The 24,803-nt window shown below is 40.6% G+C and overlaps 1 protein-coding gene across 4 annotated transcripts in view; it reads left to right on the top strand.

Annotated features, from left to right (window-relative positions):
- The window catches only part of ZNF512 (zinc finger protein 512), a 35,249-nt gene extending 13,464 nt beyond the window's left edge, over nucleotides 1-21,785 (top strand). For all 4 annotated transcript variants that reach the window (XM_082642574.1, XM_082642572.1, XM_082642571.1 and 1 more), the window contains 8 exons: nucleotides 458-544; nucleotides 960-1,058; nucleotides 1,645-1,812; nucleotides 4,506-4,700; nucleotides 14,843-14,944; nucleotides 15,871-15,933; nucleotides 17,109-17,207; nucleotides 19,768-21,785. In XM_082642574.1, coding sequence (XP_082498700.1) covers nucleotides 458-544; nucleotides 960-1,058; nucleotides 1,645-1,812; nucleotides 4,506-4,700; nucleotides 14,843-14,944; nucleotides 15,871-15,933; nucleotides 17,109-17,207; nucleotides 19,768-20,076 — 1,122 coding nt within the window. In that variant the 3' untranslated portion in view covers nucleotides 20,077-21,785. The remainder of the gene's footprint in view (nucleotides 1-457; nucleotides 545-959; nucleotides 1,059-1,644; nucleotides 1,813-4,505; nucleotides 4,701-14,842; nucleotides 14,945-15,870; nucleotides 15,934-17,108; nucleotides 17,208-19,767) is intronic.
- Nucleotides 21,786-24,803: the final 3,018 nt, after the last annotated feature.

Raw genomic sequence — 24,803 nt, forward strand, 5'->3', positions numbered from 1 at the left:
TTATTGTGGAGAAGAGGCAGCATTGTGTCATAGAGAAAACATAGACTCTGGAGTCTGACAGACTTGGGTTTGAATCTTCATTCAGGTACTTACTAGTTGTGTCATTTAGCTTTTTATGTGTGGACCTCAGTTTTCTCATTTATAAAGTAGAGATAGTTACTACCTTGTGTCGTCCATGAGAGGATAAAAAAGAAATATTACATGCTAAGTGCCTACCCCATTACTTGGCAAATACTGGCACTCAGTAAATGGTAGTTCTTATTATTTTGAAAATGAGTAGCCTTTACCTCTTTGCCCTTGAGGACATGACAATGAGCTTTTGGGATTTTGAGATTCATTGACTATTATAGAATTTGGGAAATAAAGGAGATACAGACCAGAGCAGTTGAATAGGACTTTGTGACATTCTCTTTCTCTGTTGAACAGCCTGGCCCTGAGCAGTGTTTTTTCCTTGTAGGAAATGTTCACTTGTCATCATTGTGGGAAACAACTTCGTTCACTGGCAGGGATGAAGTATCATGTCATGGCAAATCATAATAGCTTGGTAAGAGTGTGTTCTGTGCTGTGTGAGCCTATGTGGTATTTGGATGCCTTTACTTGGACGAGTGTAGATAAATCAGTGGAGATGGCTAAGGCTCTGGGACTTCATGGGGTGTTAAGTAAGAAGGCCCTTTAGATAGAAGAGTTACACACAATGAAATGTGGATAATACATAGGTATTTGTGTTTAGGTTAGCCCAAAGTTCATATCCTGGGAGGTAGAGGCTTTGAACTCTTAGTTCCTTTACATTCACTTCACTGTTGAGGAGAAGATGGAGAAAGCCAGGAGTCAGATAACTTAGACTTCATGGGCATCAGCTGAGGTACTAGCCCAGTCCTTGATTCTCCTATGTTAGAATTTTTTTTCTGTGTCTGTCTTGTCCATGAGTCATTTGCCTGTTTGCTTCTCTTGCTTTCTAGCCCATCTTGAAGGCTGGAGATGAAATAGATGAGCCAAGTGAAAGGGAACGTCTCCGAACAGTTCTCAAGAGACTGGGAAAGCTGAGGTGCATGCGTGAGGTAAGAGCCCAAAGACAGCAACTCCTTCTGCCTGGAGTCTCAGGTCAATGTCTTTCTGTTATTCACTTCCATGTCTGCTACTTCTCCCTTACAGACCTGGTTTTGTGTCATCTTCTAGCATAAGAGTGACTTCTGTTTTTCAGGGTCTCCTGAACTCATTAACAGTTCTTTATTTTCTTTCTCATCTCCAGAAATTTGTTCTCCCTTTTCCCTTTGTTTGAAGGAGTTTCTTGGTCATCCCTTCTTTAGTGTGATAAAGAGGATTGTAGTAACCTCATGTGAGGAACTTTGATATTGCTGGCTGTTTGATATTGGGGTGGAGTTGGATCATAGACCAAGGAGGAAGCTGTGACACAGACGAGATATACAGTTCTAGTTTACTGATTGCTAAGTTGATTGAATATCATACTTGGTAGTAGATAGGACAGCAGTTGGGCCAGGGACAAGGAAGGGTTGTGCGAATGGGAAATGCTGGAGAGGGTCTAGTGATATCAGAGCGTCTGTTTGTATGATGTGGCTGTTTAGAAGTTTAGAAATCATATAAAAATATGTAAGATTATAATACAGGCCTCTCTCCTTGGTTCAGAGTTGCTCTAGTAGCTTCACCAGCATCATGGGATATCTGTATCATGTCAGAAAATGTGGCAAAGGGGCTGCAGAGCTGGAGAAGATGACCCTGAAATGTCACCACTGTGGAAAGCCATATAGATCGAAGGCTGGACTTGCGTATCACCTGAGGTCAGAGCACGGGCCTGTGAGTACTGATTGCTTTCCAGACCCTGTTTGGGGATCTGTTCTGCGGTGACTGCTTGCCCCTGCATCTTTCCTGCATCCTTGGTTCCTCATTTGTAGTCCCTTTTAATATGAATGTTTTTGTTCTCTCTCTTTCTTGTTCTTTTGTGCTCTCCTGTCTGCTGTTTGATCATTATTAGGTTAAAGAAATCAAAGTTCATTGTATAGTCTGGGCAGAAGTAAACTCATTACTATATTTTTAAAGCTTAAGGCATTCTCCCTAAGTGAGAAATTTTGCAGGATTCTATCCAGCCGATCCCTCTATTCCAATTTGTTTGTCTTGACTTTTTTTTTTCCTGATTACATTTCTAGGCTCCCCCACCTCGTTTTTTTTTTTTTTAGCGTTAAGTTTCAAGATATAACTTACATATGGTAGTTAATATTCACTCTTTTTAGTATACAGTTATAAGAGTTTCGACAAAAACATACAGTCATGTAATTACCACCATGATCAAGATATAGAACAGTTTGATCATGCCCCCCAGATTCTTTTGTGTCCCTTTGTAGTCGGTTGTTCTTCCCACCCCCAGCCCCTGGCAACCACTGATCTATTTCCTGTCCCTATAGTTTTGCCTTCTTTGGAATGTCATATAAATGGAATCATACAGTATATACCCTCTTGACTCTGGCTTCTTTCTCTTAGCATAATACATTTGTGATTCATCCATGTGTTGCATGGATCATTAGTTTATTCCTTTTTGTTTCTGTCTAAGATTCCACTGTATGGATATTTCACAATTTATCCATTCACCAGTTGAAGAGCATTTGAGTCATTTCTAGTTTGGGGCAGTTTTGAATAAGCTGCTATAAACATTTACATATAAAGGTTTTTGTGTGAAAATAAATTTTAATTTCTCTTGGGTAAATACTTAGGAATAGGATTGTTAGGTCATATGATAAGTGTATGTTTAACTTGGTAAGAAACTGCCAAACTGTTTTCCTAAGCGGCTGTGCCATTTTTCATTCTCACCAGCAAAGTATGAGAATTCCAGGAGCTTTGTGTCTTTATCAGCTTGCCCTTGTCATGTTCATTTTTTAAATCCATTCTAATAGGTATGTAGCAGTATTTTACTGCAGTTTAAATTTGCATTTCCCTAATGACTAATGATATTGACCATCTTTTCATCTGCTTATTGGCAATGTCAGTCTTTAATGAAGTTTCTTCTTTAGTGAAGTGTCTGTTGAAATCCTGTGTTCATTTTATTGTTGCAGTTTTTGTTGTCTTGCTATTAACGTTTTAAATATATTTTGGGTTTTTTATATATTCCGGACACAAGTCTTTTTTTTTTACATCTTTATTGGAGTATAATTGCTTTACAGTGGTGTGTTAGTTTCTGCTTTATAACAAAGTTAATCAGTTATACATATACATATGTTCCCATATCTTTTATTTATTTATTTATTTATTATTATTATTTTTTTCTGTGCTGTGCGGAATGCAGCATCTGAATTCCCCGACTGGGGATCAAACCCGTTCCCCTTGCATTGGGAGCGCAGAGTCTTAACCACTGGACCAACAGGGAAGTCCCTGGACACGAGTGTTTTAGCAGATACATGTTTTGCAGATATTTTCTCCCAGTCTGTAGCTTGTCTTTGCATTTTTTATAGTGTTTTTCAAAGGGCAGAATTCTTAATTTTCATAAAGTTCAGTTTATCTTTTTTTTTCCTTTTATGGATAATGCTTTTGTTGTTGTATCTAAGATATCTTTGCCCAATCCAGTGTATAATTTTCTTTTGCTGCATTATAACAATCACCATAAAATTAACGGCTTAAATAACACAACTGTATTAGCTCACAGTTTATTAGGCCAGAAGTCCAGGTTACAGTATGGCTCAGCTGGTTCCCCTGTGTAGAGCTTCACAAGACTGGAATCAAAGTGTCGGTAGGGCTATTCCTTTGTGGAGGCTCGAGGAGAGGATCTGTTTCCGGGCTCTTTAAGATGGTTCAAGAATTCAGTTCCATTCAGGCATAGGACCTCACTTCCGTGTTTGCTGGGAGATGTGCTCAACTTCTAAAGGCTACCTGCAGTCCCTGGCTCACGGTCCATTTATCTTCGAGTCAGCAACAGTATTGAGTCTCTCTCATGCTTGAAATGTCTCCTGCCTCTTTTTTCTGTCACACCTCTCCTACTTAAAGTCAACTGATTATGGACATATATTAGATTTATAAGAATACCTTCACATCAGCATCTAGATTAATGTTTGGTTGATTAAGTGATGACGGTAGCCTCGCCAAGTTGACACATCAAAAAACCATCATGCCCAGGATCACAAAATGTTCTCCCTAGGTTTCTTCTAGAATTTTTATACTTTTATGGTTTACATTTATGGCTATGATCCATTTTGAATTAATTTTTGTATATGGGTTGATGTTTATTTCTTTGTATATGGGTATATCTTGACTTTTAACCACTTTCACTTATTCCAACATAACAGATTTTATCCTGCTAAGAAGCTTTTTACCAGTAAAATATGCATTAAGATGGTAGAGCTTTATACTAGTGGTTAGCAAGCTAGTAAGTAGCTTTCTTTTCTTCCTTTTTTTTTTTTTAAATAGCTCTTTCAATATTGAGAGCAGGAAGGACAGCCTTTAATCACTGGATCTGATGGAAGCCATTTCTCAGGCCTGTGTTTTACTGTGTCTTATTCTTGCAGATATCCTTCTTTCCAGAGTCAGGACAGCCAGAGTGCTTGAAGGACATGAACTTGGAGCCAAAGAGTGGGGGCCGAGTTCAGAGGCGTTCTGCCAAGATAGCTGTATACCACCTGCAGGAGCTGGCCTCTGCTGAACTGGCCAAGGAGTGGCCTAAGAGAAAGGTGCTTCAGGATCTGGTACCTGATGATCGGAAGGTGAGGCAGAAAGTAGTATTAATTTTGAACCATTATGTCTGATACTGGGCTTACTACATACAGAGAAGTAAACACACTTGAGTGAGTACATGATAGACAATATTTTGCTCCTTTATCCTTGGAGATGGAGTATATCTGATCCAGCTTCAGTGTTTGGATTCATGTAGGTCCTAGAGTGACAGTCTTTTTCAGAAGTTCTTTAGGGAGCCCTCTTAATTTTAGGCTACTTCCAGGGTGAACCTGAATTCCCAGGTCACTTTTTTGTTTGGTCTTTGCCCAGTATATTTCCACTTTGTTAGTTCATATGTAGTAGTTTATTTTTTTTTATATGTAGTAGTTTAATATTTAGTTTAGGTAGGTGTTTTCAGTTTGTTTTTATAGCAGTAGAACCCCTTTCCCCACCTACTTTTTTTCCCAAATAATAAAAGCTTATGCAAAACACCAGTATATAAAATAACTAAAAATGGAGTTGCTCTGAGTAACTAGGGGTAGTGAGCCCAAAGGCTTGTCTACTTAGCCTTCTCCTTGATACTTTTATCATTCCCCTCCATGGCCCCAGATGTACTTCTGATGGGTGCAGAACCCAGCTTGGAAGCCTTTGGTTTAGAATAAACAGATCATAGAGGGAAGGAGCCCTATTTGGCCAAGAGGAGACAAGGAGTATATGACAGTGGAGTAGTCATGGGAAGGGATTGGAGGGCTATACAGTAAGGACTAAGATCAGAGTTAAGGGTCTGTTACTCTCCAGGGTGTCAAGAAGAATAGTTTAGATTTGGCCTAGTGCTTTGACCCATGTGAGAGGAATGTTACGTATTATAAGAAAATAGGTCAAATCTAAAAGTTAACACTTTTTCTTATTTGGTCTAAAAATCAGTCCTACTGGTGTCCAAGAAGTTGGATCCTGTTTTTGAATATCAGAACATCCTTTCTTGTTTCAGATTTATTGCCACTTTTTTCATGCCACAGGCTAAAGTACATGGTTATCTAAATTCAGTTTAGATGTGAATTTTGCACAGATACATATATTTTGTGATATTGCAGTCCAGTTGCTTTCATTTTGCATGGTATGCATTAGAGAATTTGTTAGCTCACTGATAAGTTTTGGTATTGTTACCTAGCAGATACTTTCTCAAAATCATCAAACAGTTTTATATTTTGACCGTGTATGGGTTTTAAGCCATAATTATTTTTTTTAAACATAAAAACTTAATTTTTTGGATTGTGGTTCAAAAGTCAAAATGATGACAAACATTGAGATATCTCACTCTCATTTGTCTTTTTCCTCTCCTGTATCTATGATTAACCATTCTTATTAGTTTCTTGTGTGTCCTTCTGGTGTTTCTTGATGCAAACACAAGCAATTTGTTTAGGAAAACCTCCTGTGTTTTCCTTTACTCTCACACTACTACACACTCAAAACACTTCTGATACCAGATGTGTGGGGTTTTCCCACACTGGCTGATTCTCCAACACCAGCTGGGTATCCTACAATTTAATATAGTTCTGACACTATCTACTTGGAGTTAATATCAGATCATATAAATTAAGGGCTCAATCCCACAAGACTGCTTCAACTTCAGGTTCCAGTCTTAAGTCCCAGGTTGTCAACTTGTACTCTGATGGATTGGCTATAAATTGGGGTTCCCATGACCCCCTCCTTGGGTTTGATAATTTGCTCAAATGATTCACAGAACTCAGGGAAACACGTTTACTGGTTTATTATAAAGGATGTAATGAAGGGTACAGATGAACAACCAGATGAAGAGATACATAAGGTGAGGTCTGGAAGAGTCCTGAGCATCAGAGCTCTTGTCCTGTGGAGTTGGGGGTGTGTCACTCTCCTGGCACATAGATATATTCACCAACCCAGAAGTTCTCTGAACCCTGTTATTTGGGGATTTTTATGGAGGGTTCATCGCATAGGCATAATTGATTATTAACTCCATTTTCGTACCCTCTCTGCTTGCCAGAGAGTGGGAGGTGGGCCTGAAAGTTCCAAACTTCTCATCATTGCTTTGTCTTTCTGGTGACCAGCCCCCTTCTAGGAGTCCACCAAGAGTCAACTCATTAGAACAAAAGATGCTTCTGTCACCCAGGAAATTCCAAGAGATTTAGGAGCTCTGTGTCAGATATTCCTATAACTGAGGGAATTACAAATTTTAGGAGCTCTGTGTCAAGTACCAGGGTCAAAGACTAAGTATTAGCAGGATCTAGGGTGCAGAGACCAATATATATTTCTTACTCTTTTACAAATACATATTCCTTTTTTAAAAAACCTTTGTATTTTGAAATAATTTTAGACTTACAAAATCATTGCAAAATTAGTACAGAGTTTCCATGTGCTCTTTACCCAGCTTCCTCTAATGCCAGCATCTTACATGTAAGTATGACAGGATCCCATCAGCATCCCATCAGGATTCCACGTTTAATTTTGTTTACTGTGTCTCCTTAGTCTCCTCCAATCTGTTACAGTTCTTTGGGCATTCCTTGTCTTTTGTGTCCTTGACACTTTTGAAGAGACTATCTGGTTATTTTGTAGAATATCCCTAATGTGGGTGTGTCTGGTATTTTCTCAAGATTAGATTGAAGGTTTTATGTTTTTGGCAAAAATGCCTTCAAAACAATGTTGGGCCCTTCACAATGTACCATATTAGGAGGTATATGTATCTTTTTACTGATGATAATAACCTTGGTCACTTGATTAGGTGTCCAGTTTTCTCCATGGCAGAATTACAATTTTCCCCTTTGTAATTAATAAATATTTTGTGGGGAGATTGAGACATTCAACTAATCTGTCTTATTATACTTCTGCCCACTTACTTTAGCATCCATCAGTGATTCTTGCCTGCAACAATTATTTCTATTGTGTTTTAGTCTAATGATGATTTTCTGTTTCCATCATTTCTTATTCAATTGTTAATTGGAATTCTACTGTGAGAAAGATCTTTTTCTTCTATTAATTTATTTATGTAAGTATGGAGTCATGGATACTTATTTTATTCTAGGGTTATAATCCAATGCTATTATTATTTTGCTGCTCTAATTGTCCCAGATTTGGCCATCAAGGGCTCTTCAAGTGGGCTTCTGTGTCTTTTCAGCATGTCCCTATCACTTTTTGAGCACTTTTTAATTTTCTGACACCATGAGATACTGTAGGTGCATCTTGTATTTTTCTTGCCCCAGCTGTGGAAGCAAACTGTTCCTCTAAGGAATCCTGCTTTCTTTTACTGGAGAATATATTTAGAAACAAAGATTTGAGTGCTAGGTGTACTCATTCCCACTGGGGTGTCATTGCTTCTGGGCCCTCTTGATGGATAGAAATATGACATTTATGTATGAATATTCATGCACACATACACATAATAGTATTTATTCTATATCTGTCTGTTTAAAGCCATGATTCATCTCCAGTCCAACACTACAAGTTTCATTCATACCTTCTTTTTTCCTTACTTGTAACTCCTTTCTCTAGTAATGAGAATCCTGGCTGTCACTGTCTACAGTATGTTTATTTATTTGCTCAATCCTACTATAACATGAAGTAGTTTCAGAATTGTTAACCCATACCTCTGTAAAAAACAAATTTACTAACTAGAGACTAACATTTGTATATAGTTTTTTAAATCTTTAGCCTTAGCATATATAGTCAAAGTACTGTTTTCCAAAGTTTCTTAGGTTGGTTCCCACCTCCCCCACTCCTTTCATTATGTTTCTCATTTGTAATAATTATATTTCTCGTTTATAATAACAAGGTTCATGTGTTACTCTTATTACATTTTGGGTTCCCCCTACATCCTATTTAATTTAAACCATTCATGGGGGAGTAGCCAAAGTGGTAGAGTAGTACAGCTATGAACTCACTTCCTCCCATGGACAGACCTGTTTACAGAGCAACTATCTTTGAGAATGAGGTGAAGACTAACAGAAAATAGCAGTTATAACCACAACTAAAGATGTAAAGAAGGAACCACAACAAGATGGGTAGGAGGGGCAGAGACATGGTAGTCAAGGCTCATATCCCTGGATAGGTGACCCACAAATGGAAGAATATTCACAACTGCAGCAGTTCTCCCCAAGCTGTGAGGGGTCTGAGCCCCATATCTGGCTCCTCCCCAGCCTGGGGTTCCTGCGCTGGGAAGATGAGCACCCAGAATGTCTGACTTTGAAGGCCAGCAGGGCTTGCATACAGGAGAGCCAGAGGGCTGTAGGAAACAGAGACTGTCCTCTTAGAGAGCACACCAAAAAACCTCACACACTCCAAGACCCATTACAGAGACAGTAATTGGAAAGAAGCCTGAGTCAGACCCACTTGCTGGTTTTGGAGAGCCTCCCAGAGAGGCAGGAGGCATCTGTGACTCCCCTAGGGAAAACAGTCACTGGTGGCAGCCATTTTGGGGAGCTTGTTTGACTGCGAGGACGCCGGTGCTGGCAAGTGCCATTTTGGAGTCCTCCCTCTAGCCTATGAGCACCAGGGGCTTACCACCCACCAGCCAGTCATCACCAGTCCCAGGACCGGTTCAGGCTGAGCAGCTGCCACACTGGGACCCAGCTCCCTCCACCACTGGGCCCAGGACCTGGCCCCACCCACCAGCAGGCCTGCACCAGCCCTGACACCCCTAGAGCCTGGCCCTGCTCACCAGTGGGCCAGCACCAGCACTAAGAGCCCCAGGCTGCACAGGCAGCTTTTCTGGGACCTGGACCTGCCCAACAGTGGGTTGGCACCAGCCCCAGGACCCCCTGGGCTATGCAGCCAGCCTTACTGGACTTGTCCCACCCACCATCAGGCCAGCATCATCCCCGGGTGCTCCCAAGCCTGGTAGCCAGCCACCCTAGGACCCAGTTCTGCCCACCAGCAGGTCACCACCAGTCCCAGGACCCCCTGGGGATCTGCTGTCAGCCGTACTGGGACCCATTCTTGCCCACCAGTGGGCTGGCAGCCACTGCATGTGTCAGGGCCTAGCAGCCAGCTGGACCAGGTGCCAGCCCCACCTACCAGTGTGCCTGCAGTAGCCAGCCCTGCCACAAAAGAAGGGCTCACATAGCTCACATAGGGGGAAATCCCTAGAGCATATTGTTCCGGTGACCAGAGGGGAGTGTGCTACTAGGTGCCACAGGATGTCTCATACATAAGGCCACTTCTCCAAGATGGGGAACTGTAACTGACCTGTTTTTTTTTTTTTTTTTTTTTTTTTTCCGTACGCGGGCCTCTCACTGTTGTGGCCTCTCCCGCTGCGGAGCACAGGCTCCGGACGCGCAGACTCAGCGGCCATGGCTCACGGGCCCAGCCGCTCCGCGGCATATGGGATCCTCCCAGACCGGGGCACGAACCCGTATCCCCTGCATCGGCAGGCAGACTCTCAGCCACCGCGCCACCAGGGAGGCCCTGACCTGTTTAATATATGGAAGTAAACACAGAGAATTAGGCAAAATGAGGAGAAAGAGGACTATGTTCCAGACAAAGGAACAAGACAAAATCCTGGAAGAAGAACTAAGCAAAGAGTAGATAAGCCTTCTACCTGATAGAGTTCAAGGTGATGCTCATAAAGATACTCAATGAAAACAGGAAAAGAATGGACGAATACAGTGAGAAGTTTAACAAAGAGTTAAAAAATATAAAGAAGAACTGAAGAACTGAAGAATACAGTAACTGAAATAAAAAATACACTAGAAGGAATCAACAGTAGATTAGATGATACAGAAGGACAGAAGAGTGAACTGGAGGACAAAATAGTAGAAATCACCCAAGCTGAGTAGAAAAAAGAAAAAGGAATTTTAAGAAATGAAGATAGTTTATGGGAACTGACATTCACATTATAGGGGTCCCAGAAGGGGAAGAGAGAGAAAAGGGGGCAGAGAATTTATTTGAAAAAATAATAGCTGAAAACTTCCCTAACTTGGGGAAGGAAACACATATCCAGGTCTAGGAAGCACAAAGAGTTCCAAACAAGACAAACCCAAAGAGGTCTGCACCAAGACACATTGTAATTAAAATGGAAAAAATTAAAGACAGAAGATCTTAAAAGCAACAAAGCAACTAGATACGTACAAGAGAACTCCCACAAGACTATCAACTGACTTTTCAGCTGAAACTGCAGGCCAGAAGGGGGTGGCACAATATATTTAAAGTGATGAAAGGAAAAAACCTACAGTCAAGTACTCTTCCCAGTAAAGCTATCATTCAGATTTGAAGGAGAGTTAAAAGGTTTGACAGATAAGTAAAAGCTACAAGAGTTCAGCACCACTAAACCAGCTTTATAAGAAATGTTAAAGTGACTTCTCTAATCGGAAAAGAGAAGACCACACCTAGAAATATGAAAATTACAAAAGGAAAAAATCTCTTTGGTAAAGGCAAATATACAGTAAAAATAGGAAATCAACCACTTATAAAGCTAGAAGGAAGGTTAAAAGATAAACTAGTAAAATCATCTATGTGCATAAGGGATATACAAAACAAAAAGATGTGAAATATGTCAAAAACATTTGAGGGAGAGAGTAAAAATTCATGGTTGTTAGAATGCCTTCAAACTTAAGAGAACATCAACTTAAAAGAAAAATATATATGTATGGGTTGCTGTATGTAAACCTCATGGTAACCACAAACCAAAAATCTACAATAGAAAAAAGAGAAAGGAGTCCAAAACTATCACTAAAGATAGTTATCAAATTACAAGGAAAGAGAGCAAAAGAAGAAAAAGGAACAAAAAAGAGTAACAAATACCCAGAGAACAGTTACCTAAATGACCATAAGTACATATATATCAATAATTAGATGTAAATGGACTAAGTACTCCAATCAAAAGACATAGAGTAGCTGAATGGATACGAAAACAAAACATGTATACATGCTGTCTAAAAGAGACTCACTTCAGATCTGACTGAAAGTGAGGGGGTGAAGAAAGGTATTCCATGCAAATGGAAACAAAAAGAGGTGGGGTAGCAATATTTATATCAGATAAAATAGATCTTAAAGACCATAACGAGATAAAGGACATTGTATAATGATAAAGGGATCAATCCAAAAAGAAGATATAACAGTTGTAAATATATATACACTCAACGTAGGAGCTCCTAAATACATAAAGCAAATGTTAACAAACAAAAAGGGAGAGGGACTTCCCAGGTGGTCCAGTGGTTAAGACTCCGCACTCCCAGTGCAGGGGATGTGGGTTCAATCCCTGGTTGGGAAACTAAGATCCGACATGCCGCATGGTATGGAAAAAAAAAAGGGGGGGGGAGGGGGAGAAATCGACAGTAACACAATATTAGTATGGGACTTTAACACCCCATTTACATCAATAGGTCATCCAGACAGAAAGTCAATAAGGAAACACTGGTATTAAATGACACATTAGACCAGATGGACTTTATATGTTTTATATATATAACATTCCATCCAAAAGCAGAATACACATTATTATCAAGTGCACATGGAACATTCTCCAGGATAGATCACATGCTAGGCCACAAAACCAGTCTCAAGAAGATTGAAATCATATCAAGCATCTTTTCCAACCAAAAGGATATGACACATGGAGGCTAAGCAATATGCTACTCAGCAACCAGTGGGTCACTAAAGAAATCAGAGGAAACTGAAAAATATCTGGAGATGAATGAAAATGGAAACACAACAATTCAAAATCTATGGGGTGCAGCAAAAGCAGTTCTTAGAGGGAACTGCTAGATTCTAATGATACAAGCCTACCTCAGGAAACAAGAAAAATCCCAAATAAACAACCTAACCTTATACCTAAAGGAACTAGAAAAAGAAGAACAAACAAAACCCAAAGTTGGTAGAAGGAAAGAAAGAATAAAAATCAAGAGCAGAAGTAAATGAAATAGACACTAAAATAAATAAAAAGGAAACATCAATGAAACTAAAAGCTGGTTCTATGAAAAGTTAAAAAAAATTGATAAACCTTTAGCCACACTCATCAAGAAAAAAGAGAGTGACCAAATAAAATCAAAAACGAAAAAGGAAAAGTTACCACTAACAACACAGAAATACAAATGATCATAAGAGACTACTATGAATAATTACAGTATATGCCGATAAAAAGGACAACCTAGAAGAAATGGATAAATTCCTAGAAACATCCAATCTCCCAAGACTGAATCAGGAAGAAATAGAAAATATGAGCAGACCAAATTGAATCAGTAATTTAAAAGCTCTCTACAAACAGAAGTTCAGGACCAGATGGCTTCATAGGTCAATTCTATAAAACATATAAAGAAGAGTGAACACTGGTCCTTCTCAAACTGTTTCAAAAAATTGAAGAGGAAGGAACATTTCTGAACTCATTCTATGAAGCCAGCATCACCCTGATACCAAAACCTGACAAAGACACCACAAAAAAAGAAAATTACAGGTCAGTATCACTGATGAACATAAAGCAAGATCCTCAACAAAGTATTAGCAAATCTAATTCAACAATACATGAAAAGGATCATACACCATGATCATGTGGGATTTATCCCAGGGATGCAATGATGGTTCAGTATCCACAAATCAATCAGTGTGATATACCACATTAACAAACTAAAGAATGGGAAGTATGTGGTTATCTGAATAGATAAAGAAAAACTTTTGACAAAATGCAATCCATCTATGATAAAAATTCTCAACGAAGTGGTTACAGAGGGAACATACGTCAACATAATAAAGGCCATCTGTTACAAACCTGCCAGTAACATCCTACTCAGTAGTAAAAAGCTAAAAGCATTTCTTCTAAGATCAAGAAGTTAAGGATGCCCACTGGTACTGGAAGTCCTAGCAACAGCAATCAGACAAGAAAATAAAATCAATGGCATCCAAATTGGAAAGAAGTAAAATTGTCACTGTTTGCAGATGACATAATACAATATAGAGAAAATCCAAAGGATACCACAAAAAGCTATTAGAACTGATCAATGAATTCAGGAAAGTTGCAGGGTACAAACTTAATACACAGAAATCTGTTGTGTTTCTATACACTAAAAACAAGCTAGCAGAAATCAGAATTAAGAAAACAATCCCATTAACAGTTGCATCAAAAAGAATGAAATACCTAGGAATAAATCTCACAAAGGAGGTAAAAGACCTATACTTAGAAAACTGTAAGACACTGATGAAAGAAATTGCAGACAACAGAAACAAATGGAAAGATATACCATGCTCATGGACTGGAAGAATTAATACTATTAAAATGACTAAGAAAGAGGAAATGCTTATAAATAAAATCAGTTTTGTACTGTAATTTACCAAAGGTTCTTTAGGTTACCTTTCTTACTTCCTCCATTAACCTCTGTGGGCTTGGATCTGTTCTTCTGTCTCAGAGAATCAGTTTCCTTTCAGATGCTTCCATTTTTCAAGCAGGAGGACTGTGTATTACCAATGGTGAACTTTGCAAGAACTGTCTCTACAGGCGTTAACTCTTCTGGAAACTAGTTATAGTTGTAAGAAGAGACTAACTGGTGTCAAAGCATGTGAGAGGAAGTGCTAGGAATAATTCTACTTTTGCAGTATAAGCAAAGAATAGATGTTCTATTCCTTGAGTTTTCTCACATTCTTTCAGGTTGAACCTTAATTTTTTTGTGTTAGAATTTTTAAAATATCAAAAATTAACATGATGTCATTGAAGAAAAATGATAAATGCAGATAAGCAGGAAAAAAATGAAAATTACTCAAAATTCTAGCACCCAGAGAATACCACTGTTAACATTTTGATTTATAGGCTTTGACCCATATCCATATATTTCTATTGAATATGTAATATATATATGTTTCTTGAGTATAATATATACATATTATATATATATTATATATACAGAGGGAAATTTTATATTGCTTTCTCTTTTGTAACAAATATTTTAACTGTATAATGCTCTGTCACTAGCCTTTTTTTTCAACTTTAGATGAAATGTTATATCTGAAAGTCTCCTGTCCTCTGTTAAAAATCAAACTATTTTAAGACAGAACAATAGGCCATTATACTTACGTGTTTCAGGAACTTTAAAGGATCTTACATATTATCATTTTTGTGTATGAAAATATACTTCTGCAACTCTAGAATTATATGAACCTGAAGAGTTATGTAATTCTGTTACTTTTGGGGTATTTTGGTTGAAAGTTGGATTCCTCCGATAAAATGTTTCTTGTCTTGTAGTTAAAATATACTCGTCCTGGGCTGCCGACCTTCAGCCAGGAAGTACTACACAAATGGAAGTCAGATATCAAGAAGTATCATCGCATTCAGTGTCCTAACCAGGTGGTTCTTTCTCATTCATTTATTCACTAAATGTTGATCAAGCATCTGCTGTTGTTTCAGTTATTTATTCCTTTGTGACAAAACACCTGAACTTTAGAGGCTTAAAACATCAATTACTTTGTTAACGATTCTGTAAATCAACAATTCTGTTAAGGCTTAGAGGGCAGTTGTATATGGCACCAGCTGGAATCATTCATGGGTTGCATTCTGCTGGAAGCTCTGATGGGGCCTGAATGTCAGGTGGCTTCTAAGCAGCTACTTCAGCTGGGAGATTGATTGTCCATATGGCCTCTCTCTCTTGCATGGTAGTTGGGTTACCAGTGGGGTACATGGTGACTGAATTCTCAGACAGAGTATTCCAAGAACATAAAAGCAACAGCTCAGATCTCTTAGGCCTAGCTTCAGAATTTGTTCAGCCTCATTTCCATAGCATTCTGTTGGTCAAAAAAATCATAGGACTTATCCAGTTTCAAAGGGAGGATAAATGACTCACTTCTTGATGGGAAGAGTGGCAGAGAATTTCCAGCCATCATTAATCTACTACAGCTGTATATGCAGTACTTTGGGGAGGAGTAGATATATAAGAAGTAAGAGACACATTTGCACTAAAGAAAGCTGATTTTTGGAAAAATTTGAGCATACAATTTTTTGTATTTTTGTAAGTATCAGAAAAGTACTAGGGAACAGAGTGTTTTAAGCTTTTTTAAACAACTTTTTTACCTCTTTTTCTTTTACCTTTCCTTGGTTTTCTTTTTGTTCTTTGGCTTACATATTTTTCTGTGTGGTTTGTGGTGCAATTTATTGGGCTTCTTCTCCCCCTCCCTCCCCCCGGCAAGGGTACAGTGGGTTAGTGTAAATGGCCAGATTGCTAAGAAAAGGATGCTGTTTGGTGTAGTCTTCACATGATTTCTTTTTCTTTTTTTCAGGGCTGTGAGGCTGTCTACAGTAGTGTATCTGGCCTTAAAGCTCACCTGGGCTCTTGTACATTGGTTTGTAATGTTCTGAACTATTTATCTTAACATGACCTCTAAAATAGTCTGACATGGAAGAGAATTCAGATTCGGTGAACAGCTAGTTGTCCTGTTTGCTATTATCTTCAAAGGCTGGTTTAGTTTAGTTTTGGGGTTTTTTTGTCCCAAAGATCCTCAGTCTGTTAATTGGGTGGGATGGCAGGGTATGTCCAAGATGCAGAATGGGCCAAAATAGCCATAAGTCATATCAGTGAAAAAATTTGGAGAAAAATATATAGTTCTGAGTCCCTACCAGGGATTTAACTTCTTCCACCTGAGCGTCTACCACACTGGGCATGCCCTGTGTTATTGGGCCTTCAACTTCCTAGAATCAACTTACATTGTGCTTATCTGGATTGGTGAAGATCCTCAAACCCATCTGAACTATTCTGGCTTCTGGGGATGGGAGGTGCGATCCCTGGGTGTTAGGCTAACAGCCATTCACCTCACTGAATCTTCTCCATGTTGACCCCGGTGCCCTGCAACCTACCAGTCATGGGGATTGCTGCCACTTTCCATTCCCATTCAGAAGTATCTCCTCAAACAAAATAAGCACCATGGAAACCCGAAGCTTCAGGAGCGGAGAGAAGTCTCAATCAAGGCAACAAGGGAGTTGGAGACATCCAAACCAGATCTGTCCAGGAATGCTTAGGAGTTTGTCATCTTGATCCTAGTTTCTGAGTCATTCAGCTAGATCTTATGGAGGGTACTCTTCTAATTCTGGATTCCTAAGACACTCTGCAGCAGTGGATTGATTCTAGTGGGAAGAATTGCACATTGGTGCCTCATTGAAGTTAAGGAGTTTGATCATTTGAGGGGAGGAACCAAGAGAACCTGGAAGTGAAGTGGAAGACATAAGGGAAGATAGAAAAATGTGACATGTTACATAATAAAATTAGGGGAACTTCAGGTTGTGTTGGGGAGGGTCAGTGGGGTCAGTGTTTGGTATAGAATTACGTTAGGATAGATGTATTATGGTGATAGTATGCCCAAACTTGTTTTCCTAAATATAGTGATGTCTCGGATTTTCTTCCCTCTTTGCTGAAGTAGTATCTCCTCTTTTCATCTCTGACAGTCCCTACCCGTTGCCCAGGTATGTGTTCCTGAATTTACCCTTCTCTCTCTCTCTTTCTTTCTTTCTTTCTTGAAAATAGGGAACCTTTGTGGCTGGAAAATACAGGTGTCTTCTATGTCAAAAAGAATTTGTGTCAGAGAGTGGTGTCAAGTATCACATCAACTCTGTCCATGCTGAGGTGAGGTTTCTCCTTTCCCACAGTGTTTTTATAATCTTGTGGACCCCATGAATATGCCACAAGGGATGTGAATTTTGTGCCTGTTATTATAGGCTAAGACTGTCAGAGAGACTAAAGGGTCTACATTAGAGTTTAAAAACTTCCTAGGGCTTCCTTGGTGGCGCAGTGGTTGAGAGTCCGCCTGCTGATGCAGGGGATGCGGGTTCGTGCCCCGGTCCGGGAAGATCCCACATGCCGCGGAGCGGCTGGGCCCGTGAGCCATGGCCGCTGAGCCTGCGCGTCCGGAGCCTGTGCTCTGCAACGGGAGAGGCCACAACAGTGAGAGGCCCACATACCACAAAAAAAAAAAAAAAAGAAACCTTCCTAAAATTAGACCTGTAATAGTATTTTTCTGTGAAAGCATTTAAAATCACTGTGGGTGGGATTCCCTGGTGGCGCGGTGGTTGGGGGTCCGCCTGCCGATGCAGAGGACACGGGTTCGTGCCCTGGTCCGGGGGGATCCCGCATGCCGCGGAGCGGCTGGGCCCATGGGCCATGGCCGCTGGGCCTGCGCGTCCGGGGCCTGTGCTCCGCAGCGGGAGAGGCCGCAGCAGTGAGAGGCCCGCGTACCTCAAAAAAAAAAAAAAAAAAAATCACTGTGGGTGTGAGCATCCCTGACTCTTCTAATTATCTTAAGTCCAATTAAATCAGACATTTGGGAACCAGGCTGCATTTACACCTTTGGAATTCTTGTTTCACAGCAATGTCTATGCTCCTGTTTTCTGGTATTCCAACATCTTTGAGCAACCTGTTTTGAATATTGTTGAAATACCATATAGAAACAATGTAAAAGATGTTATTGAGACAATTGAGGCAATTTGAATACTGGCTGTACTACTAAGTAATAGTAATGTGTCAATGTTAATATTCCAAAGTGTGATAATTGTATTGTAGTTATGCAGGGGAATGCGCTTGTTCTTAGGCAGATACATGATGATGTTTTTAGGGATGAAGTATCATGTCTGTAGCTAAATTGTGAATGGTTTAGAGGAAGGGAGGGAGGGAGGGAGGGAAGAAGGGAGAGACGGAGGGGAAGAGAGATTAACAGTGGTCAATCTAGGTGTTCACTGAACTACTGTAACTTTTCTGGAAAGTTTGTAAATTTTCAAAATTAAAAAATTCTGTTAAAAATGCTTTAAGTTCAGAAGGTCATAAGTTTTCTCTTGGGGAAAGTTTTTGGGAGTCCAGGTGAACAGAGAAATTGTCTACTATGTAACTAAATACCCTCTTGCAGAAGCTCAGGGAGTGGAGTGTGCATATGCTCTTGGAATATGTTACTGCAGGTACCGTTGTTGCCTGGTGGGGAAAAATAGCAAGCGCCTGCGGCTGTCCTCTGCCCTCAGATGCAATAGTTCTTAGCAGTGTGGGCTTTAGTTAGCGTCATCCATTGTGGTTCCTGTTGCTTTACTGGTTGAAGCTTTGGGAATCCCTTTCCATATCTGAGATTTCTTCAGGAAGGCAGTTTGTTTTTTTTAATAATATTACCTTTTTATGCTTTGGGAAGTATTTGAAAGATAATTATCTCCTGACAAAATCTGGCCTTTGTATAGTTCACTTGTTTCTCCAGTTTCTGTTTCAAAAGTTGGAACCAACACATTTCACTTAGTTTGAGACTTGCTCCCAAGTATTTGTTCAATAATTTATGCCTGTATTTATGAAATCCTGTGGTGTTAAACACGTTTACCTTGTTCCTCCCTTTCTGCCTCACTTTTAAAAAAAATTATATTTATTTTTTTGGCTGCATTCAGTCTTCGTTGCTGCACGCAGGCTTTCTCTTGTTGCGGAGAGCTGTATGCGGGCTTCTCATTGCGGTGGCTTCTCTTGTTGAGCATGGGCTCTAGGCTCCTGGGGTTCAGTAGTTGCAGCATGTGGGCTCAGTAGTTGTGGCACACGGGCTCAGTAGTTGTGGCTCACAGGCTCTAGATTGCAGGCTCAGTAGTTGTGGTGCACGGGCTTAGTTGCTCCGCGGCATGTGGGATCTTCCCGGACCAAGGCTCGAACCCATGTCCCCTGCATTGGCAGGCGGATTCTTAACCACTGCGCCACCAGGGAAGTCCCTAACCCTTAATTTTTTAAGCTGAGACTCAGAGAGGTTAAGTAATTTTCTGATGGTCACATGGCTAGAAACAGAGCTAGGATTTGCGCCCAGGTGGTCTGGCTGCAAAATTCATGCTCTTAACCACTACACTGTCATGCAATAAAAATCTCCTATGGCTCAGTGCTCTACATCTCATGAGAAGATTTTTAAAAGGAGAGGAGTGGGTGGGATCATGCTAAGTAATCAGACTTCCTAGGTCACTTATTGTAGTACCCGAAATCATGTCTTACACAAGAAATGCTTGTAATGACTGCTCTGTACTGAATTTCTCCAGTTTAAAAGACACAGTTCTAAGTTCTGGTTCCATATCTGTTTCTTCTTTACTGTGTTCTGTCCTAATCACGCCTTTAAAAAAACTCTTCCCATACCACTTCCTAGTGCACTGTATTTTGACTGGATGATGTTTCTGTTTTGCCCCTGTAGGATTGGTTTGTTGTAAACCCAACAACGACCAAAAGCTTTGAGAAGCTGATGAAGATAAAACAGCGACAGCAAGAAGAAGAAAAGCGGAGGCAGCAGCACAGGAGCCGAAGGTCTCTAAGAAGGCGGCAGCAGCCTGGCATGGAGCTTCCTGAGACAGAGCTGAGTCTTAGAGTAGGGAAGGATCAGAGGAGGAGTCATGAGGAACTGCTCGTGGCAACGTCCTGCAAAGAACCAGAGCAGGAGCCAGTGCCAACACAGTTCCAGAAAGTCAAGCCCCCAAAGACGAATCACAAACGAGGAAAGAAATAGGCAGTCAGTGTGAAAGCACTCCTGGGAGAGTGGATGGGATGCTGTGGTCACAGGGACCTGTGTGGAGAGGCCTGAGTCACGGGGGCCAAGTGAAGAGAAATTTACTCTTTCAGCTGTTTGTGTAAGGCTGTGGCACTCTCAGCTCCTTCCTCCTGTGTAAATTTCAGTGTTTTCCCTATTGATTCACGTGGACCCTCCACCACCCCCACCCCCATCTCCTTTTTGGTAGATTTTCCTGCTATTCTCATTGGAGTCCTCCTATTTTTCTCTTATCTTGCCCAAAGAGCTCCCCCTTAAGGCCCACTATAGGCCCTTCTTGCCCCGTACAAGACTATGAAACCTGTTTGATTATCCTTTCCATACTGGGGTGTAGAACGTTCTTGGAAGCTCCATTGATTTCGTAGTCACTCCATCATCTTAGAAAACAATTCCAAACTAACTTTTTAAAACCATACTGATGGATCATTTTGTATTTGTGATAATAACAAGCCTAGAACCTAGAACTGTTGTCACTCCTTTAATAAGGTTCCCCCGTCTGGGTGACAGAATTTATGGAGGCTGTTTGTTGTCTCAATATGGTTTTAGGATTGAAAGTGAGAAAATAGATTTAGAATAAAAAAGCTAGACCCTCCGGACACAGGTTTTCCTAGGAAATGCTTTGTTTGTCCCAGGTGGCAGTAAGTAACTAGACCCACACACATGAAATGCAGCCCTAGGAGGAATGTGTCCCACACTTAAAATGACTGGAAGGAAGAAAGTAGCAGCAAAAATAAATACCGCCTCAACTTCCCTGGGTGTGAGGCCTCATCTGTTGCTATGACCAGTGCCCTCCTACAGCTTGTCTTGCTCCTGAAGTTTTGAGGATTGAGAGAGAAATAAACCCTTTTGCTCCCGATGTTTGACACAGAACCCTAATATTGCTGGTACTCCTGTGAAGATTGGTAGCCAAGGTGCACATTCCTTCTCCCCTGGACTTGACCTGACTTGTTAGTCTGCACTCTAAGTCCTCGTATCTCCCTTTAGCCAAAGTCTGTCTCTTTGAATTTTCTGAGAATATTGTCCTCTACCTTCTTTTTTAGATGTTGTGTTCTGTCCCTTTTATGACCTGAGACTTTGACACCAGGTGTAGATATTTATCTGGAGTTGGAAAGAAAAGTTCTTTTTCTGAACCTCATGCCTACCTGAAAGTATCTGTTAGGCTGTTTCTCTTTGAGGCTGGCTTTCCCTGGAGCATTGGTTAGAGCAGCTCTGTTGTTGTATTCCTGGTTTCTCTTCCCCTTTTCCATAAATATTGGTCTTCTGTATTCTTGCCAGTTTTTGTGGCTTACGCCGCATAAAAAGCCAGGGACCCTTAACCCTAATATGGACCAATACTGCCTTTTCAAATTCTGAAAGGCTGTTACCACTTTTAACTCTGTTCTCTGTGCTCCTCCATATAGCCTTAAAATGTGGGCTTTTGTGAAGACCACTTTCAAACATGGGAGCATTGAAACCTGATTGGGATACTGCCAGAACGGGTAGTTTCGCAACAAGGGAAGGACATGGTCTGTCCACTCGACATTGTCATTGGCAGTTGCTCCCTTAAAGCCCTTTCCGTACATGAGGATTGTCAGGGAGGAAAATGGAGAAGCTCTGTTAATTTCTGGTGAGTAAGACTTGGGGAATGTTTGGCAATGGCAAGAAAAATAAATGACTCTGTGTTAGAATGATGTTTTCCATTGTTCATTGACTCCAACGTGCTACCTGTCTCCTTGCTGACACAGTGTGTCTGGGGAAGATAACGACTAGAGATGGGAATGAGTTTGGAAGAAGTAACACGTACGGTTGTGTCAGTAGTTCTTTAGGTCCTGAAATATGCTGGTTCAAATGAATCCACTCATACCTTGCTTTATTGCTCTTCCCCTTACAGATACCGATTTTAATTAAAGTATGTACATTGTTGTTTTAGACATAATGGTATTGCACACTTTAAATAGACTACAATATAATATAAACATACCTTTTATATGCAGTGGGAAACTGAAAAATTCATGTGACTTGCTTTATTGTGAAATTTACTTTATTGTGGTGGTCTACACCCAAACCCCCAATAGCAGATGTGTGCCTGTAATTGGTTTGAGATTAAACTTGTCCAGTCTCATCCAGGGCCCTTGCAGGTGATCCTTTTATTTTTCCTGTCTGAGCCAGGGATCAGCAGGACTCACTAGAGATGATCCTAAATATATTAATTGAATCTTTAAGTTTTTTAACCAAATTCATTAGAATAATATTTATTGAAGTTGAACGGTATCAGGTCTAGCTAGATTTTGGAGCAATGTGAACTCCCTGCACTTTGGAATGGACATTGATACAATCAATTTAAAAACTAGTTGGCAGGATCTCTTAAAATTGAAGATATGCCCTGAGACTCAGTAATTTCACTCCTACGGCTATACGAACTACTGGTCAGGTGTTCTACTAGACATCTACAAGAATGATGTTGCAGTCTAACTGCCAATATGTACTGGAAACATCCTGTACCAGAGACTACTGGCTGTCCAGCAAAATTGGCTTTACCTTGCAGAGTTACAGGATTATAGGAGAAATGGCTAGACTATACTTCCAGCCCTCCAGCCAATTCCCCTGTAGTGATGGGGTAGCTAACTAACTTCTCTCTGGTGGAATGTGAGTGCAAGTGATGTGTGTCAATTCCATGCCAGGACTTTTAAGAGAGCGAGTGTACCTCCATGCTTTCTTTCCCCTTCTGCTGGCTAGATGCAGTTGATAAGGCAGCTCTAGGGCATGGTAGACCATAACATGGAAGATATCGATTCCCTGAATGACCCAAGAAAGACTATTTGCTAATCAGGATGATCTATCTGAGACTACTGTATGAGCAAAAAATAAATGTCTTTTCTTTGAGTCATGATATAATCTTGGGTCTCTTCCTGAGCCTAGTCTCTTATATAACCTACTTGTCCATTATCCAGAGAAAATGGGTAAGTTGTGGTAGTCATCCTGAGGAATACTATACAGCTGTCAAAAGAACCAGGTCTTCTTTAAAAAAAACTTAGCATTTGTTTAATAGCAGGTTTTAAAGCACTTTTTCCCTCACATCTCTTTAAAACAACTGATTCATTCAACCAAGAGACACAAAACCTTTATGTGACTCAGTGGGTAAGTCATTGGGGGAGAGGATCTGGGTCTCTGCATGCCACTCGAGGTAGTGGATTTCTTCCTAAGGCAATGGGGACAGCTAGGGGAGTGTCTGGTTGGGGGGGTGATACCACCAGATGTGAACTGAGATGATGGATGGGGCTGCCCCTCTGCAGCACCATGCAGGACGGGCTGGATTTTCCATTTCAGTCAGGTAACCTTACCCCTTTAACACTATCCCAAGAACCAGGTCTTCTTGTATCATCATGAATACAGCTCCAAAATAAAGTCTGGGAAAAGCAAGTTATAGAATACATCAAGAGTCCCATCTGTGGAAGGTTTAAAAACATGGAAAAACAATGCTCTATCGTTTATGGATATATAGAAATAAAAGTATATAGACTATATAAATATAGTACCTATAAATATTTTAATAAAATATAGAAAAGATAGCAGGAAAACATGCACAGGCGTGATAAACATCAACTTTAGATAATGGTTCTGGGATCCAGAGGGACAAGTGAATGGTAAGTTCTTATTTTTTCAAATGGATAGTGAATTTGTTATACTTTTCTATATTTTTTGCTATGTCTGAAATGCTTCATTTAAAAAATCAGTTCAGACACTTCCCTGGTGGTCCAGTGGTTAAGACTCCGTGCTTCCACTGCAGGGGGCATAGGTTCAATCCCTGGTCTGGGAAGAAAGATCCTGCAAGCCGCATGTTGTGGCCAGAAAGAAAAAGTTTACACAAACAAGAAAGAAAAAATACTCTGCCCACCTCCTTCTTCAGAAGGAACAGTTTAGGGATTTTACTTCTGCTTCCTCTTCCCCTCACACTAAGAATCAGCTCCCCCCCATGTCTTCTGTTCACCTCCATGTTTGCCATTCCATTCCGAACAGTCATCACCTCTTGCCTTTTCAAGAGCTTCCTAACTGGACTCCTTCTGCTTTTCACTGGCTTGGTACACGCCGCATACTGCTGTAGTGAGTTTTTATACTGTAAACTCGTTCACTTGCTTAAAGCCTAGTGATTTCCCAATGCACTTAGAATAAAAGTCATCCCCTTTACCTTGTCCTACAAGGCCTGCCTACTCTATTAACCTTTTTAGCCTCATCTGCCTCTGCTCTGTCCGTGTTCGCTGCCATTCCCCAACTACACTTAGCCACACTAACTCTTTAATCCTACTAAACTCCTTCCCATCTTAGGGCCTTTGCATTCACTGTTCCCTCTGTCCGGAATGTCGTCTTCCCCAATTTTTGTACATCAGGCTTCATGTCATTGTTCAAGTCTTAACCTAAATTTCACCTCAGAGGTCTTTTCCATCTAAATGCACTTTCTGTAACATCACCCTCTTTCCAGCATAGGAAAGCAGACAAAAAGTAGACTGAGATCCTAGTTGGCCAACCTACTGCTGGCCTGCTGACGGGAATTTCTAAGGGCCTTTATCAACGGGAGTCCCCAGCCCCTGGGCTGCAGACCGGTCCACGGCCTGTTAGGAACTGGGCCGCACAGCAGGAGGTGAGCAGCGGGCGGGCGAGCGAGCAAAGCTTCATCTGCTGCTGCCCATCGCTTGCATTACCGCCTGAGCCCT

This window comes from Mesoplodon mirus, assembly GCF_964341445.2.
Source record: "Mesoplodon mirus genome assembly, chromosome: 14".
Lineage (NCBI taxonomy): Eukaryota > Metazoa > Chordata > Mammalia > Artiodactyla > Ziphiidae > Mesoplodon > Mesoplodon mirus.